The following is a 17,448-nucleotide window of genomic DNA, read 5'->3' on the forward strand; positions in this document are numbered from 1 at the left end:
TGGTTTTGCGCAGAGCAGCCCAGATCCTCCTCTTCTCAGGTCCCTCCCTCCTTTGAGTGCCCCTCAGCCAGCAGCTTGCTACAGGTTGTCACCCAAGCAGAGTCACAGCTCTGTGTGTCCATTCAGACACAGAGCCTGACCTGGCCCCACCTCCTCTCTCCCCTGATTGGCTGACCGACTTTGATTGACAGCCGTGGGAGCCAATAGCGCCGCTGCTTTGTCTCAGCCAATCAGGAGGAGTGTACTGGGTGGCTGAGGGGATCATGGACATTGCTGGAGAGAGAAGGAGCTCAGGTAGGCAATTAGGGGGGCTGCTACACACAGAAGGTTTTTTATCTTAAAGCATAGTATGCATTAAGATAAAAAAAACTTTCTGCCTTTACAACTCCAAGCCCACAGAGTTTTGTACCTGCAATCAGTGTGTCACAGGCTCCTTCAATGTCTTCCCCCAACCTCGGGTCTGGTCTGTAATTATGGACCTGCTGTTATGGGGCTGGTGGAAGGACGACAGGACTATAGGAGGAAGAGGGAGGCGGGATAGCTGTGTACTCTACACAGTCCCTCTGCCGTGGTGACAGATTGGGCATCTGTAGCAATTTAATGGAAACAACCCCAAACTTGAATGACATAGCTTTTGGACATAAATAGCACTCTGCAATTCAGGTAAGGGGGGGGGGGGGGGATCATGTTTGGGTTGTGGGGTTAGTATATGGACCCATGCCTTAGGTTACACCCTAAATAAGAGTGTAAACATAAGGCACGGTCTAGAATGTGGACTTTAAGTAAAAAGCCGCTCCAGATAAATTTGTTCTTACCCACATCTCATTATTGGTTAGTGAAATTAAAGCGATAGTAAACCGCTGTTTTTTTTTTTTGGAACCTGCAAGGTAAAGTCATAATGTGCTAGTATGCATTGCAAACTAGCACATTATGTGAAACTTACCTTAGAACAAAGCACTTCCAGCGTAGAACTATCACCGCTGACAAGGCTTCCATCTTCACCCGTCTTCCTTCCGGGTTCGCAGTGTGAGTGGCTGGAGCCGTGATGACGTCACTCCTGCACATGCGCACTGCCCTTTACGGCACAGGAATCTGAAAGAATGGCCCGGGTGGCCGTTCCTTCAGACCGCATGTGCCAGTGACGCATCCGGCAGCATGTACAGTAAATATCTCCTAAACAGTGCATGGTTAGGAGATATTTACAGTACCTATAGTTAAGCCTTGTTAAATAATTACCTATAGGTACAAATTATGCATAGGAGTTTACTACCACTTTAGCAAAGTTCACCAAGTATGGACCAATAATAAGGCTTGGGAGGCGGGGCCAAGTGCAGCTTCATGAACTTGACTTCACGGTCTACATATTAGAGACCTCAGGGAGCTCTACAAGGTGTGACCATGTGCGTAGGCACTTATGCATGCCTAGCTGCAATTTAAATTTAAAGTGAAGCAGGGCTTTTAGGAGATTGCAGTAGGAGGATTGAGATTCCTCCCGTGCACCAAAAAGATTTGCATGCCGTATCTTTAGAGGAAGAGGTAGTATATTTGATATTTTTTTTACTGCAGGAGTGGCCAATATTTATCAGGAGCCAGTGCAGGATTCAGACAGTATTTATCCTTAATCAAAATATCAGCACAGGGTGGACAGACCTTTTAAGAAAAGGGGATGTACAGCATAAGTAAAACTTGTTTACTGAAGCAGTCCAACAAGCAATTAAGATGTGCACAGTGCAGTAACCCACAGCAGCCAATAACATTTCACCATAATGCAGTTGATAATTTGAGACATGTGGCTGTGGATTACGGCATTATCCCCATCATTGTTGCTCTTTGCATTGCCTTATTTAATATGGCCAAACGATTAATTACATTACAGCCATCATATGAAACATATACTACAAATAAAACAAAAGAAGATCATAAGCATTGCCCAAGTGGTTCATTACTACATAAACCCTCAGTTAGTTTAAATGCAGACTGGACCTACTACAACTACAAAATCAAGTGCTGATAGCAGTTTTTTTTTTAATCTTATCTTTTGATTTACAGGAGACTCACCAACAGCTTGCAAACCTCTGTGGTAGCAAAACACTTAATTGATTATAAAACAGGCATCATTTCATGCTGATCTCAAGCGAATAACTAGTTTACACTGGCTTCAGTGCAGGTTTACTAAGAAACATGCTATAATTATCTTGATTGTGAATGTTATTGAATGGTATCCATTTGACTTGAAGCTTGGACTTTTGCTTTTTAGGGCGCTCTAGGATATGCAGCAACTGCTGTAAGCCTAATAAAAGCGTACATGGGTCAGGGTTCAGAGTGACACTAGCGGTGACCGATGAGTAAATTAAAAAATGTGTTGCCCTTAGCAATCAGATTTAAATGATTTGGTAAATGAGAAACAAACATAAGCAAAGATGTGATTGGCTACACTTATTTCCAAAAGTCTTGTAGGTGCCATGTTGAAAAAGTGGAGGAAAGAAAAAGATTCAAATGCCTACAGACATTGGACAATATTCGCATGGTCCATCTGGAACATCTACATGTTTGTAGGCATCTCCGTAACCTCGACACCTCCTAGCTCTGGCTGCTGGGACAATGATGATTGGCTGGGGTAAATTTTTCTGGCTGGCTAGCCATATATGAGTATAATTTTATTCAAAAGTTCATACATAGATTCTGAAAAATTGTTCATCAGAGCATGTGATATTACCACTTAACTCAAATGTCATTAGAAAGCCCATAAATTGTTTTTTGTCAAGCCAATGGTTCAAATTTTAACATTCGTTTTCTAGATGCATGAAAATGACGTTATGTTTATGCCTATGACCCTACGACATACCATATATAAAATGAATAAATGTTTGTGACAAGAAAGACAAGGATAGTTCTACTTCCTGACATTTTCTTTAGATTTTTCTTGCCACTATAGTTGTAAATAATCATTGAATTGTCCCCATTAATGATTATATAATCGTAAAAATGTTTAAAAAATGCCTGCTTTCCAATGAAACAGTGTATGGTCAGCTTAATATTTGGAGGCAGATTTTGTTGTCCAAAACAAACATTTTCAAGCTCATGTTCTTCCAATACAAGTTAGAATTTATTGTGGGGTTTTAGGAAATTTGGGCAGCACAGTGACATAGCCCTTAAAGGGATTGTAAACCCTCATGTTTTTTCACCTTAATGCATCCTATGCATTAAGGTAAAAAAACACCTGGCAGGGACCGGCCCCCCAGCCCCCCCGTTTTTACTTACCTGAGCCCTGGAATTTCACATGGCGAGGACTAGCTGTCCCTCTGCCCGGGGTTCTCGGAACTTGATTGGATAGATTGATAGCAGCGCAGCCATTGGCTCCCACTGCTGTCAATCAAATCCAATGATGCGGGCCGAGTCATACGCCGAACGATGGACTCGGGAGCGCGCCCGCAAGGTAATCTCCCGGGAGAGCGCTTCTCCTAGGGCAGTGGTGGCGAACTTTGGCACCCAAGATGTTTTGGAACTACATTTCCCACGATGCTCAATTACACTGCAGAGTGCATGAGCATCATGGGAAATGTAGTTCTAAAACATCTGGGGTGCCAAGGTTTGCCATCACTGTCCTAGGGGGTTATCTGATACGGAAAGGAGCCACAAGAGCCGCCGAGGGACCCCAAAAGTTGGTGTTTGGGGCCACTCTGTGCAAAACAAACTGCACAGTGGAGGTAAGTATGACATGTTTGTTATTTTTTTTTTGTAATAATTGAAGCTTTACAATCACTTTAACAGAGAAGCCTTGCAGTAGCTATATGCTTCCAGTTGGCTCCTGCACCGACAGGAGGTGCCTACAGAATCTAGAGACCGAGTTTGGGCAGCTGTTCACATGACCCACCTATGTCTGTGGGCAAACAAGACTTTTACTTGGACATTTAGTAACCAAGCTGAATGCACCTGACCTTACTTTATTTAAAGCCATTGCCAATAAAATTTAAGAAATTAAGATATTTATTGTAAATGAAATGGCGATATAAGATCCATTAGATAGCAGGAACTGATCTGCCTCCTGTTACCTGCAGTCAAACCTTCTCATCAGAATGAAATGTTTTAAACTATGGAGGTTTACTGTGATGGGTAAATGACTGGCCCATGTGCACTGAAAAAACAGTAACTACTGTTTTGATAGGAAGCACTTTTACAGTTGTTGTCTAAGTAGGATGAGGCAGGCCTCTAAGTGGGCATGATTATGATGTATTAAGCTGTCCACCAACCATTGGCAGGTAAAACCCAAACACAATGAAGAGGGAACCATTTAAAGTAAAGTAAACCTGCTCATGCAGAGATATGGGTGCTACCATTGTGGACTTGTTTCTGAAGGTGCAAGCCTTAAATAGGTCATCTTCATAACTGCTTCATCACTTATTAAGTCAGGACTTGAAAAAAGTATGCAGCCAGTGAAGTTAGAATTCCCAACCTGTATACTTGTGCTGTGTTGGAGATTACATGCCGCAGAATATGGCAGGCCCAGAGCTTGCACAGACAAAAACAAATCAAAAACAGTTTTATCTTCCATACTTCTGCCCCGACAGGTTGCATCTAAAGCAAAACTGCTTTGCTCATGTCAAGGAAACAGGTTTGCTTTAACACCCCCCTACCACCAACAAATGATAACTTGGTTTTCCTCCTGTTCCATATAGTTATTATGAGTGCAGAAAATACCCAGTGCTTCAAAACATTTAGCAGAATTTGACAGCAATGGGCCAATCACAAGCTCTGTTATATGTGGAAAGCTCATAGCCCTGCATATTTAATGACTTGTATCTTACACAGGGTGGTTTTTACTGCTCATGAAAGCTGAAAGAATGACAGGACAGAGAAGGATAAAGGATTAGATGCGGATGAGGAGTGGGGCACTAAAGTGAACCAGTTGCTTTGTTCTTTCCCTCAAGTTTAAAGTAAACGATAAAGCTCTTTTCTGCAGGAAAGTGCGCCATTTTATTCTATCCATTAAATATATGGGAGGATTGGATAAATCTGCTGCTTACTCTTGTTTGCTGCTATTGGCAACAATTTTATTTTACCTCTGATCCTTTTTTATTTTTAATGATCAAGATTAATGGTCTGGCCCAGTCTAAAATCATCTTTACAGTCACAAATCCTACCCAGGCTTACAGACATAAATGCTGGTGACAGCCGGTGACCATAGTGGTAACAGTCGTATAGAAGGCATGGCCAGGTCACATTCTCTACACAATAAAAAGCCATTTAGACAATCTAATTATACAATGCTCACTCCATCACAGAAAATGCTACTGTTCACAATGGCAAAATAGGATGCATACTTACAAAATATTGCTACATTTTAAAATCAGTTTAGCAGTCAACTTGCATATATTTTAAGCACCATTCAAGTCCATAGCAAACATATTAACCAGAGTGCAAAAAGTTGTGTTTGAAATATAACATTTCACAACATGCAGATTAAAGTATAAACCATTTCCCTATAACATTACAATAAATTTGATACTGAAAACGCTAATGTTCAGTGGGATTTGATGAGTAAAAGCAGACCACATGCAGTTCAAGGAGGAAACTGCTACCTTTTGCGCAGGCCTAACAAGACCCAGGGTTTTAAAGCCATCCTCCTGCATTCTGAAGATCCCTGCCAGATGTGACTGCCCAAGGTTGTATGTTTATAGGGGTTGGGAGGGGGGCAGCGAGTTTTTACATAGAAAAGTGTTGACTTCTGACATGCATTAGTCTGGGAACCAATAATGGTCATTCTGGAAAACTCTTTTTGAAGCATCAATCCCATTGTGTCCAGAGACATGCAATTGTATCCCGAACAGATTATTAACTACCACACCTGGTGACCATCACTTCATGCCTGTGGTTAGCCTACAGCCCATTCAAATCTTTGCAATGCAGTTATGCGCATTTTTACTGCTTTTTACTACAATGCACAGTAAAGCCTGGTACACACGGGCCGAATGTTGGGAGACATTGGCCGGTTCAAAAAAGAACCGGCTGACATTCGGCCCATGTGTATGTCGGTCTGGCTTGCTTGTGTCGGAGGTGCATGCTTGAAAACCAGCAGCCGACTGACTCCCAATTAGCGCTCTCAGCCAAAGGCAGAGAGCGCTAATCGGAGTGTTCTGGCAGGGGGCCATCCCTCTGTCAGAACACAACAGCTCAGCAGGGGAGATTGCTGCATTAGCTTCACATAGTTAGTACAGGGGCTCCGACCGGAGCTGACAGTTTTTTTTTCAGTTAACCCACTGAGTTGAATGAATAAAAAAAACTCATAGTGTGTACCAGGCTTTAGGCATGCTCCATGGTGTGATGTGTTTTGATTTTGAATGGCACATTAATACTTTTGTATTCCAGAGCACCACAACATGCAGATAAGAATCATTTTAATGCATTAGACCACACTGCACAGGTGAATAATCTGCCTCATTGCACCTTTACACATGAAACCTGCTATGATAATATCAGTAATTGTAAGAAAAACTCAGCCGCTGGAAGTCTGGAGAAGCTGCAGAGAATCCACAGACTGTTTCCCACTCTGACAGCTAATGGACAGATTGGGCGGCGTCAATCGATTGTGTATGGAGACTTCTGATCACATACTGATGGTCCAAATATAATAGCTAAGTGCCCCAAATGAATTGCTAGATCCTAGGAATTACCCTAATGCTGCGTACACGCAACTGGAATTTCGGCCCGCAAAAGACCGATGAGAGTTTTTGTCAGAAAATGTGTGTATGATCCATCAGTCTTTTGCTGGTGGAATTCCAGCCAGCAAAAGATTGAGAGCATGCTCTCAATTTTTCGGTCGGGAAAAGTTCCTATCCGAAAATACGATCATCTGTGGCAATTCCAACCCGCAAAAACCCTACGCATGCTAGGAAACTATTCGACGAATGCTCTGAAGCACTGAACGTCATTTTCTCGGCTCGTCGTAGTGTTGTACGTCACCGTGTTCTTCACGGTCGTAATTTCAGCGAACTTTTGCGTGACCGTGTGTATGCAAGGCAAACTTGAGCGGAATCCCGTTGGAAAAGCCGTCATATCTTTTTCCGACGAGAAAACCGATCGTGTGTACGCGGCATTAGACTGATTTAAATCATGCATAGTCACTTCCATGTGCAAGAGATTTTATAACAGAATAATCTTATAAACTCTACACTCCCCTCTGAATGAAAATGCACATGTGGTTATGAACAACTATACACATTAAAAATCAGTTTGACAGAAGTCTGTGTAGCTGTAGACCACCTCAAAGCAACCCCCTGAGCATAATAAAAACAAAGTAGTGGTAAAGCTGTACAGAACGTAGCACAGGGTACCTGGTCCAACCTACAGATCCCTATCCACTGCTGAAGTGCCCCCCAAAAACAAAAATCCTAGACAAACTGGGTTTCTCACAAGGGAGGTGTTGACTTCATCACTCTGTATGAGTAAACTGGTAGATGATCCTCATGCAGAAGCCATCAAGGTAAATAAAAGCAGAGAGTGACTTTACACATCAGATCCCACACAACATTACATTTTCAGGTGAAATTATTCCTGAAAACTAAGCTACACATATTTTAGAAATTCAGGTTCGTAATCAATTACATCATAAAGACATCTGAGGTCTGCTAGAATTCAGAGGACCTTTAAAAAGATATACAATTATAACTTTTGGCCTGCAGACCATAGGCTGGTCAGCACTTTTTTAAATAGTTGTATTTGATATGCTACTTGTTTTGCTAATAAAGCTAGAAAACATTAAAAAAAAAAAAAAAACACAAAAACAATGACATCAAAGCGGTACAAAACATCCTTCAAAGCTATATACAATACAAACTAAACAACTAGTAGTATAACCAATAACTTTTCATGGCATTATATTTTGGCTAGAGGACCCTATAGAAAAGATAACATCTCATTGTTTTTGCTGTTCCTTTTTTTTGGTGCATATAATAAAATGCTATAAATCACACTAAATGAAAATTAATATATTTTATTTTCTGTACATGATTATATATTTATATAGTATATATTTCGATGCTTTAAATAAATAGGCTATGAAATATAAGGATCTGGTTGTAGAAAAGGGTAGAGCATCTTTACGTAAAAAGATTTAAGGCCCTATGTTGGGAATACATACAAGAACTAGACTTGCATCATAATTCCTGCACTGGGCTATGAATCTATATTAGCTCTATTACAGGTGTTTGGGCAACTGGCCAAAAATCAACATTTTAAACTCCCAGTTATCATTTGTTAGAAAAATACAAAGTACATTTTTAATTCTCTAAATACGAATATGTACTTCTTTACTCCAGTTATTTTAACATCTGGATACATAGGCTGGGGATATTAGAAGAAATGAACAAAAGTACATTGCTGTGTACATAGTGCAATAAGCCAGGGCAACCAACCAAAAATAGTTATTCAACTTCAATTTAGGTGAATTGATTACTATGTTTTATTTTTATTTTTTTTTACGCATTGCTGCTCTCTTCAATGTGCTATTAAATGTTGTATGTAAACCCCAAACTTTAGTTTTTATAGCTAGCTCCCTTTGTGCCTGTTAAATATTTTAAGTCTTTTTTTTTTACACAATAAAATGAGTGCCCCCTCATTTGTTTCCTCTCCCTCCCTGCTATATAATGACAATTTTTTTGTTTAAGGATAGTACCTTTATTCATAGTACTTGCTCCCACTTTTCCTTCGGAATATGATGATGTAGCCCTCAGCACCACAGCCACCTGTGATCAAACAGTGACAGCCAGCTCCCTAATCCAAGATGGTGGCGTAGAAGAAAAATGCCGCAAAAACTTTGGCTGCAAGAAAGACAGCCCTAAGCTTCATGAGTGCTAGGAAGACATCGCTGGACTTCATGGGCCGGCAAGTGTTTTTTTAAAGGTTGGCAGCTACAGTGCTTCTAGTTGCTGACTTAGTTTTTGCTAGCCAAGTGATGTTCCTCTGTAATCTTTTTTTTTTTAAACTGCTGATTCTGATTTTTTTTATGTGTGAAAGGGTAGCAGTGCCAACAATAGGATACTTAATGCTGTGATAGAATTATCAGCCCGCTATGAATGCTCCTGCTTTTAACTATAACAAACAGTTATGCCCTGTACACACGGTCGGATTTTCCGATGGAAAATGTGTGATAGGACCTTGTCGAAAATTCTGACCGTGTGTAGGCCCCATCACACATTTTCCATCGGATTTTCCGACACACAAAGTTTGAGAGCAGGATATAAAATTTTTCCGACAACAAAATCCGTTGTCGGAAATTCCGATCGTGTGTACACAAATCCGACGGACAAAGTGCCACGCATGCTCAGAATAAATAAAGAGATGAAAGCTATTGGCCACTGCCCCGTTTATAGAGTCGACGTACGTGTTTTACATCAACGCGTTTAGAATGATCGGATTTTCCAACAACTTTGTGTGACCGTGTGTATGCAAGACAAGTTTGAGCCAACATCCGTCGGAAAAAATCCTAGGATTTCGTTGTCGGAATGTCCGAACAAAGTCCGACCGTGTGTACGGGGCATTACTGTAGTAATCTCTTGACATCAGGCTAGAACAGCCATTCTCAACTAGGGTTTCTCCAAAGGTTGAAGGGGGTTCCTTAGGCTGTGGCTGATTAACCTCTCACTTTATGGTGCCTACATAACTCGGGGTCCAATGCCACTTGGCAGAGCCCGTAACATGACATCAGATGATTTTTTTTTTTAGATCTCTTTAAAGATGGCATTCCGACCACCACTGGATAGCTATTCTTATTCAGATGGTTGGGGAAGGAAAGAAGGATGGGGTGGTAAAGCCACGCTGTTAATCTGTGTTTTAAACCACCATCCAACTGCTCCCCTTTAAGCTGTAAAGGCAGAGGATGGGGGTGTACATATGCCATGGCACAAATTATCTCCCAGTCGTGTTCAGTGGGCAGTACTGCCCGCCGAACACGACCCATTGCACAAGTTCAGTTGAATAAGGCCCCGCAACCCCATGCAATGTATGCAGCTGCAGCACAGCTTTTTAGGGGGTAGAACAGCCATTCTCAACTAGGGTTTCTCCAGAAGTTGCTAGCAGTTCATTGAGCTGTGGCTGTTTAACCTCCTGCCTACATTTATTTGGGGTCCAACACCACTTAGCAGAGCCAGTAATATGACGCCAGATGATCTTTGTAGATCTCTGGTAAGATAGCAGTCAGACCACCACTGTATGACTATATTTGTTAGGTAAAAACTGAGGAGGTAGCATAATGCCTCTCCACTGTCTAACACCCTCTGAAAGGTGATCTGCTGCAGGTCACTCGTCGGGGGGTAATGCTCTTATAAACAAGTTTTAAAGAGATTACTCTTCTTATTGACCCCTAAAATAATGGACAATCTTCCTAATGATCCCAATTAATGCATTTTAGCTGGCATTCCTCGAGTCCAGAAAATCATTTCAAGCTGGGGTAAAAAGGTTGAGAAAGGCTAGGCTAGAGTGTACAACTTTCACAGGGAAATGGCACACAAGAGCCTTGTGGTGAACCAACAATGACAGTGACCCTAGCCATGGCCCTAGTTCTGCTTGTAAAACAAAGCCCTGTACCAATCACATGACTACTGAAAGGGGTATTTATTAGCATTTTGATCATATGAAGTGCTTAAAACCTGCCCGCAGCACACCCTGATAATTTAAAATTTACAGGGTTCAAATATACTTTTAAGAAACCTACAGAAACTATTGGTTGCATGACTGAGGAAGTGTGAGCAGGCTTTAGTGGCCTACAATTGAACAGTACCAGCTATGTGTTGGCAATAACAAGGGGTTAAGTAAGAATAGGCTAGAGGTAGCTAGGCATTATATGTCAGTAACTTTATCTTTCTGCCGGATATTTACTGCAATAACAGTTAACGGTCTTGTAAAACAGCTAATGTAACTGGTTTGCTGAGAATAAGACATCCTTATAGAAGCAATGCACAGTATTCATTACCTAATTGTACTGACTTAGCATTTCAAATTACTCCATAAACTAGTTTGATAATTCTCCACTGACGGAGGTTATAATCAACGATCAACAAACTCAATACTGAAAGAAAACCTTGGCAAATATTCATGGCCTTGATTTGGAAGAAAATAAAAGCTACACAAAAACCTGGACAGATTCATAGACATCATTCTACACAATAACCTGCAAACAGGCATGGACAAAAACTATGCAAGAAATCTATTATGTTACACACAACCTCCAGTCAGATCACACCTTTCATTTTCTAGGAGGCCTACGATTTTTTTTTGTGTTACAAATGTAATATGTGCAATCAAAAAAAGTTAAGATCATTATTGTACAGCGCTTCAAAGATGCTGGCCCTTTATAAATTAATAAAATAGAAAACTGAAATACTTAAAAAGTATAACTGGGTTATCAGTCCAGAACTTTATCTGCCAACATTGTCCTGGCTGACAGCAAAATAAATAGGAAGCTTTAAAGGTTCCAATGGACGGCTTGTGGTTTGGCCTATATGCCAAAAGCTCCACCTCTAGTGATGACCAACAGTAGCTTCCCTGACAACACGGTGGGATGGAAGCTGCAGGCTGTAGCATAGATGTTTTCCAAATAAGGTACAAAAAGTGCAGTTATCCTTTAAAGCTGAACTTCAAATCACTAAATATACAAATTAAATAAATAAATCCAAGGGATTTGGCTCTCTGTCTATCTGATCCAGAGACCTACAAATTATTAACAGTTAAGTAATACAACAGTGTCCTCTCTCCATCCAACCTGCAGAATGGACACTGAAGAAGAAGCAGCAGACGGATGAGGTCATCCCTCTGCTCAGTGTGCTCTCTCCGCTTATCAGCAAGTTCCTTGTCACACATTTGCATGTACATCTGATTAGCTCCCAATCTGAGCTCTGCTGTATAGGGGATTATATGAAATGAAAAATAAGTTGAATTTAGGTACATGCACCATTTGCACATAAATACATTTATGAAAATGGCTGCATTATATAAATGTATATTACTGTAATTAAATGGTTTATATAATGGAATTTTAAGCAACACTAATAGATGAAAATAGAGTTTTCAGCAAAAAGATTGACATTAACCACTTCAGCCCCGTAAGGATTTGCCCCCTTAATGACCAGAACATTTTTTGCAATTCGGCACTGCGTCGCTTTAACTGACAATTGCGCGGTCGCGCCACACTGTAACCAAACAAAATTGATGTCCTTTTTTTCCCCACAAATAGAGCTTTCTTTTGGTGGTATTTGATCACCTCTGTGATATTTTTTTTTTTTGCGCTATAAAACAAAAAAAAAAAAAAGACAATTTTGGAAAAAAAAGCAATATTTTTTACTTTTTGCTATAATAAATATCCCCAAAAAAGATATATATAAAAAACTAATTTCTTCATCAGTTTAGGCCAATATATATTTTTCTACATATCTTTGGTAAAGAAAATCACAATAAGCATATATGGATTAGTTTGCGCAAAAGTTATAGCGTCTACAAAATATGGGATAGATTTCTGGCATTTTTATTATTCATTTTTTTTACTACTAATGGCGGTGATCTTTTTATCGGGACTGCTACATTGCGGCGGACAGATTGGACACTTTTGACACTATTTTGGGACCATTCACATTTATACAACGATCAACTAAAAATAGCCACTAATTACTGTATAAATGTCACTAGCAGGGAAGGGGTTAAACACTAGGCGGTGATCAAGGGGTTAACTGTGTTCTAACTGTAGGGGGGATGGGCTACCTAGGACATGACAGATCACTGCTCCCAATGCAAGAGAGCAGTAGATCCCTGTCATATCACTAGGCAGAACAGGGAAATGCCTTCCCCATTCTGCCTCTCCTCGCCGCAATCGGGGCCACCGGCAGACACAGAGTCCGTGGGACCCACAGGCGCCCACTAGGTAGCTTACATGGAGGTACGTACAGGTACACCCTTTAGCCCACCCGTGTCATTGTGCCGACGTAAATCGGCGTGCGGCGGTCGGGAAGGGGTTAAAGAGACCCTGTTACCTACTTGAAAAACTGCAGGTATAACCACAAAACATTTAAAGTAACTAAAAGGCAAAAGTTTTTCCATTTTGGATAGAGTGAGGATGGGTCATAACCCGGCAGCTTATTTTTTGCCATCTGTGTCCCTTTGGGGAGATTTTACTTCACTTCCTGTCCCATAGCCAAACAGTAAGCAAGAGGAAATCTCTGCAAATCAAGGGAAGCCCTTGGTGGACCCCAAGGTCACTGGAACAGGTGTCCTTATTGGAAGATTTCCCCTCTATTACTTTTCTGGGGACAAATAGGGAGGATGAATCTCCCTAACGGGGGCACAAAGAGCAAACGAAAAAAAAAAAAAAAAAAACTGACAAGTGTTTTAATTCTGCTCCACTCTTTTTCAAGTTTTGCCTTTAGTTGTATTTTAAGTATGTTCAATGCTTATTGTTTTTGCTTTACAAAAACTATTTTTATTAATTTGCTACAAAAAAAAAAAAAGTGACAACTTACAGTTGATCACCTATGACCATGTTAACCAGAATGCTCCCAAAAGGAAAAATCTCTGCCTTACATACTGTACACTGTTTCTTTTGTCTTGTGTATTTTGCATTTTGGGCCTTCGATGATCGCTTGTTTCCCTATTGTTTTCGCTCTCTTGGAGAGTTTTCTCTGTATTTTCTTTTGAATAATGATAAAAAAAAAAAAAAGTTTGACAACTTCAGGAAGAGTCCATTCTCTAGAACAGCCTCCACCCTACTTAGAAACATAGAAAAGTGACGGCAGAAAAAAGACCCAGTAGTCCATCGAGTCTGCCCATTACTTGCACATCATAACCCTCCCCTCTTTTGAGAGCAAAGGGGGAACACTACAGAGTGCCACCTAAGTGACAGCTTTGAGTCTGCTTGGGTTGCAGACATCACATCCAAGATGGCAATGCCCAGCAGCAGTCTCAGGGCTTTCGTACGTCTAGACAAGGGAGGATTTTACGGGTAAATAACATGCATAAATTGCACAAAGAACCCTATGGGAAGACTGTTGTTAAACTATATGATCTGGTGACAGGGTCACTTTAAGGAGGTATAATTGGAGGGGATGCTATAAACACATTTCCTTGCAGTAACGCTATAGATACTACCAGCTGTTATGTTGGTTCTTTCTTTGTGTCTGGTGGAGGTAAACATATGCAATAGGCTGTGCAGCAAAGTAATATAAATGTGCAATGTGGAGCTTTACTATCTAACCTATTACTCTGTGTTAGTATCTGTTCAGATCCGGGTCCTTTAATCATATTTCTTAAGATTTAGATATATTTATAATAGTTACAAAATATTTATTATTTAACTAAATTCATCACTCTAAATTCCTGATCACACAGATGGTTTATAATCACTCTTAAATATTTTTACTGCTGCCTTCTGGCAAAAATAGAGCTCACACTCAATCTATTCTAGTACAACAGTATGAATTTGGGAAGTTTCAGTCTGCACTTTGATTTCCCTATCTTGCTAGCTGCCAGTATCACACATGGTCTACGACAATGATACATGTTATTTAGGAAGGCAGTGCAAACAGCAATGAGCAGCTGATAAAGCACAGTCATCTGCAGCAACCATATTTCTATATACCAAAGTCAAATGCTCTATCGGCCAAAAAAGGTTTGCAATTCTGTCCAGTCATTTTTCTGATTCAAACACCTCTGCCACATGCCTGCAAACCTGAAGGTCCCTCCCCTTTCACCATTTTTCTCTTGGTGTCAGGAAAACTTGTCAGAAGTGATTCATGCTGATAACAGAGATACACACTATAGAGGGATATGCTTTGTTCATATTTTATATCATTTTGATTGATGAAATTTATTGAATGCCTAACGTGAAATGTGGATGTATTTTGATTACTATCACAGCACAGACTAAACCACTTCTGATTACATTGCAGTCGATTTACTAAATCTGGTGCAGCTGTGCATGGTAGCCAATCAGCTTCTAACTTCAGCTTGTTCAAGTAAGCTTTGAAGAAAAAAACCTGGAAGCTGATTGGTTTCTGTGCACAGCTACACTAGATTTTGCACACTCCAGTTTTCATAAATTAACCCCAATGTGTCATAGGAAGCTGGTTAAGGGTCTGATTGGGAATAATGATGTTGAAACCAGGAGGAAAGTATTTGTGAGCATTTTGCTAAAGAACAGTCAAAACACAAATATAAAATTTGTGGTCCAATAAGCGTTGCTTTTTTTATGTACACTTTCTGAATACAGAGTCACGTTTCTATAAAAGTGGTTGTAGCTTGCTGTCAGATGTTGCAGGTCCCATTGATTCAATGACGTATCAAGTTCTTGTTTCTCTAGGGCAGTGGTTCTCAAATCCTGTCCTCAGGACCCACTAACAGGCCAGATCTGAAGTATTACCTTGGGCAGATGCAGACTAGAATACTGCAATGACTGTGCAGCAAATGATATCACCTGTGATGTATTCCAGTTATCTTGCAAACCTGGCCTGTTAGTGGGTCCTGAGGACAAGAGAAGCACTGATCTAGGGCCATTCTGTTCAAAGCTCTGTCTTCAGTATGGACACCTGGCAAGTGCTCCTAACACCCATACTGGAGACAGTACTTGCATTTCATTTTTGGGGTGGAACAGAACCCTATTAAAGAGTGGCCATACCACAATCTTGCATGCTTCCAGTTGTACACTCCGCCTTACTACAGGGAATCTGCAGCTGGGATTGTATAGGAATCTGTGTTAAGTGTTATTCTTCACATTCTAGAAATCCCTCCCTGCTGAATTTTTATGTATTTCATTCCTTTATAATGGAAGTAAAAATGCATCACGCACACTGCAGTGCTTTTTTCAAAGTGCATGTAATAACAGCAACAGATAACAAGTCTTTTTTTTTTTCATTTGCAAAATGACAGACATAAAACACATGCAGAAAATTACACAAACTGCTCACTTAATGAAAAGCACTTGTACGAACGCATGATCAAAAGCACATAAAACACATGCATTCCCAGACACACAAAGCTGAACACACCCTTAGAGTACTTCCAGGGATTCTACTTCTTCGCCATAAACAGACTGCAGTTAACCGCACAGCAAATGCAGCCACATGGGACCTGCACTGGATGCCTATCACATTACCGATATGTTTAGCCCTAAAATGGAGCGGAGAAGTAAGGTTCCTTACACTTCTATTACAGGAATGAGTCCAAGGAACCAATAATCCTGACACTATTCATATGTGCTGGCCACATGAATGCAGTTTGCTTGAACAAGCTGTCCATAGAAGCCAGTCAAGTTTCAGCTGACATTTCCTAGTTCCCTGCATCATCTTCACCCCTCTCGTCTTATAGGAGCCTCGTTCTTTCCTCTTGCTGCAGTAGCGATCTACATGTGGTTGTGTTAAAGGTGCAGCCTGAAAAGTACCTTTGCCCTTACAAAATTATTATTTCACTTTTCCATTCAATAAAGGTCAGCAGTAAAAATGATACGTATGCAAACCATCTCATTCTCAAGGGACGGCTATGAATTACAAAATGGGAGATCTAGAAGATTTGGCTAACACACAGACATCACCTGCACACACGAGGCAAGCTTTAGAAATTATTGCACTCTGCAATGGGGCAAAATCTACTCAGCAACAAAGGCTGGGAACAGATATTGTTCTACTGCATGAGCCCTTTGTAAGTGTTTGTGTCCCTTCAATCACCAGTGCTGCTATTCTGCCAATACCACTGACCACCAATCAGAACACGGAACCTTAGCTACAGCTTGCTCTTTGGTTCTCTTGAAGGGAGACAAATGTAAAGTGCTGTCTATGGCTTTCACTGAAACGTGGCCTTCATTCTGCGCAGTGTGTCCTGGATCTTACGAGAATGTTTCTCAGAGTTCACATGATGGAAATTGGCATTGTTGTCAGCTGCCAAGGTGGAGATATCGGCCTCGCTGAAATGGGAAATGCGCTGGCGGAGGTAAAACTGAAAATCTTGATCTGAAGCAAAGGAGTATGGGATCTCTTGAAAAGCATGAACTTGGCTTATGACTTTTGCAATATTCCTATTGGGAAAAAAAAAAAAAAGAAAATGGGCAATAATACAGGTTGCAGAGGCAGTGCGATATGCAGGACTTATTACTGAAACAGTGTGATATACATTACAAGTTACGGAAACAGTGCGATATACATTACAAGTTACGGAAACAGTGCGATATACATTACAAGTTACGGAAACAGTGCGATATACATTACAAGTTACGGAAATAAAGTGATAAACAAGGATCAATCCTAACTTTATAACCACTGACAGGTTAAGTGAATAGCTTTGATTATCTCCTTACAATGGCATCTGAAAGTCAGTGGGATATATTGGACAGCAAGTAAACATGTTGTTCCTGAAGGTGATAAGTTAAAAGCAGAAAAAAATGGGCATTGCACTTTGTTGTGTATGGGGCTGTGTAGCTGC

At 40.6% G+C, this 17,448-nt stretch overlaps 1 protein-coding gene across 1 annotated transcript in view; it reads right to left on the reverse strand.

The window, feature by feature from the left end:
• Positions 1-3,564: 3,564 nt before the first annotated feature.
• KNDC1 (kinase non-catalytic C-lobe domain containing 1) overlaps positions 3,565-17,448 on the reverse strand; it is a 238,237-nt gene continuing 224,353 nt past the window's right edge. Inside the window, exon 30 of the mRNA XM_073596077.1 lies at positions 3,565-17,044. Coding sequence (XP_073452178.1) covers positions 16,813-17,044 — 232 coding nt within the window. The 3' untranslated portion in view covers positions 3,565-16,812. The remainder of the gene's footprint in view (positions 17,045-17,448) is intronic.

The sequence above is a fragment of the Aquarana catesbeiana genome, linkage group LG08, assembly GCF_042186555.1.
Source record: "Aquarana catesbeiana isolate 2022-GZ linkage group LG08, ASM4218655v1, whole genome shotgun sequence".
Lineage (NCBI taxonomy): Eukaryota > Metazoa > Chordata > Amphibia > Anura > Ranidae > Aquarana > Aquarana catesbeiana.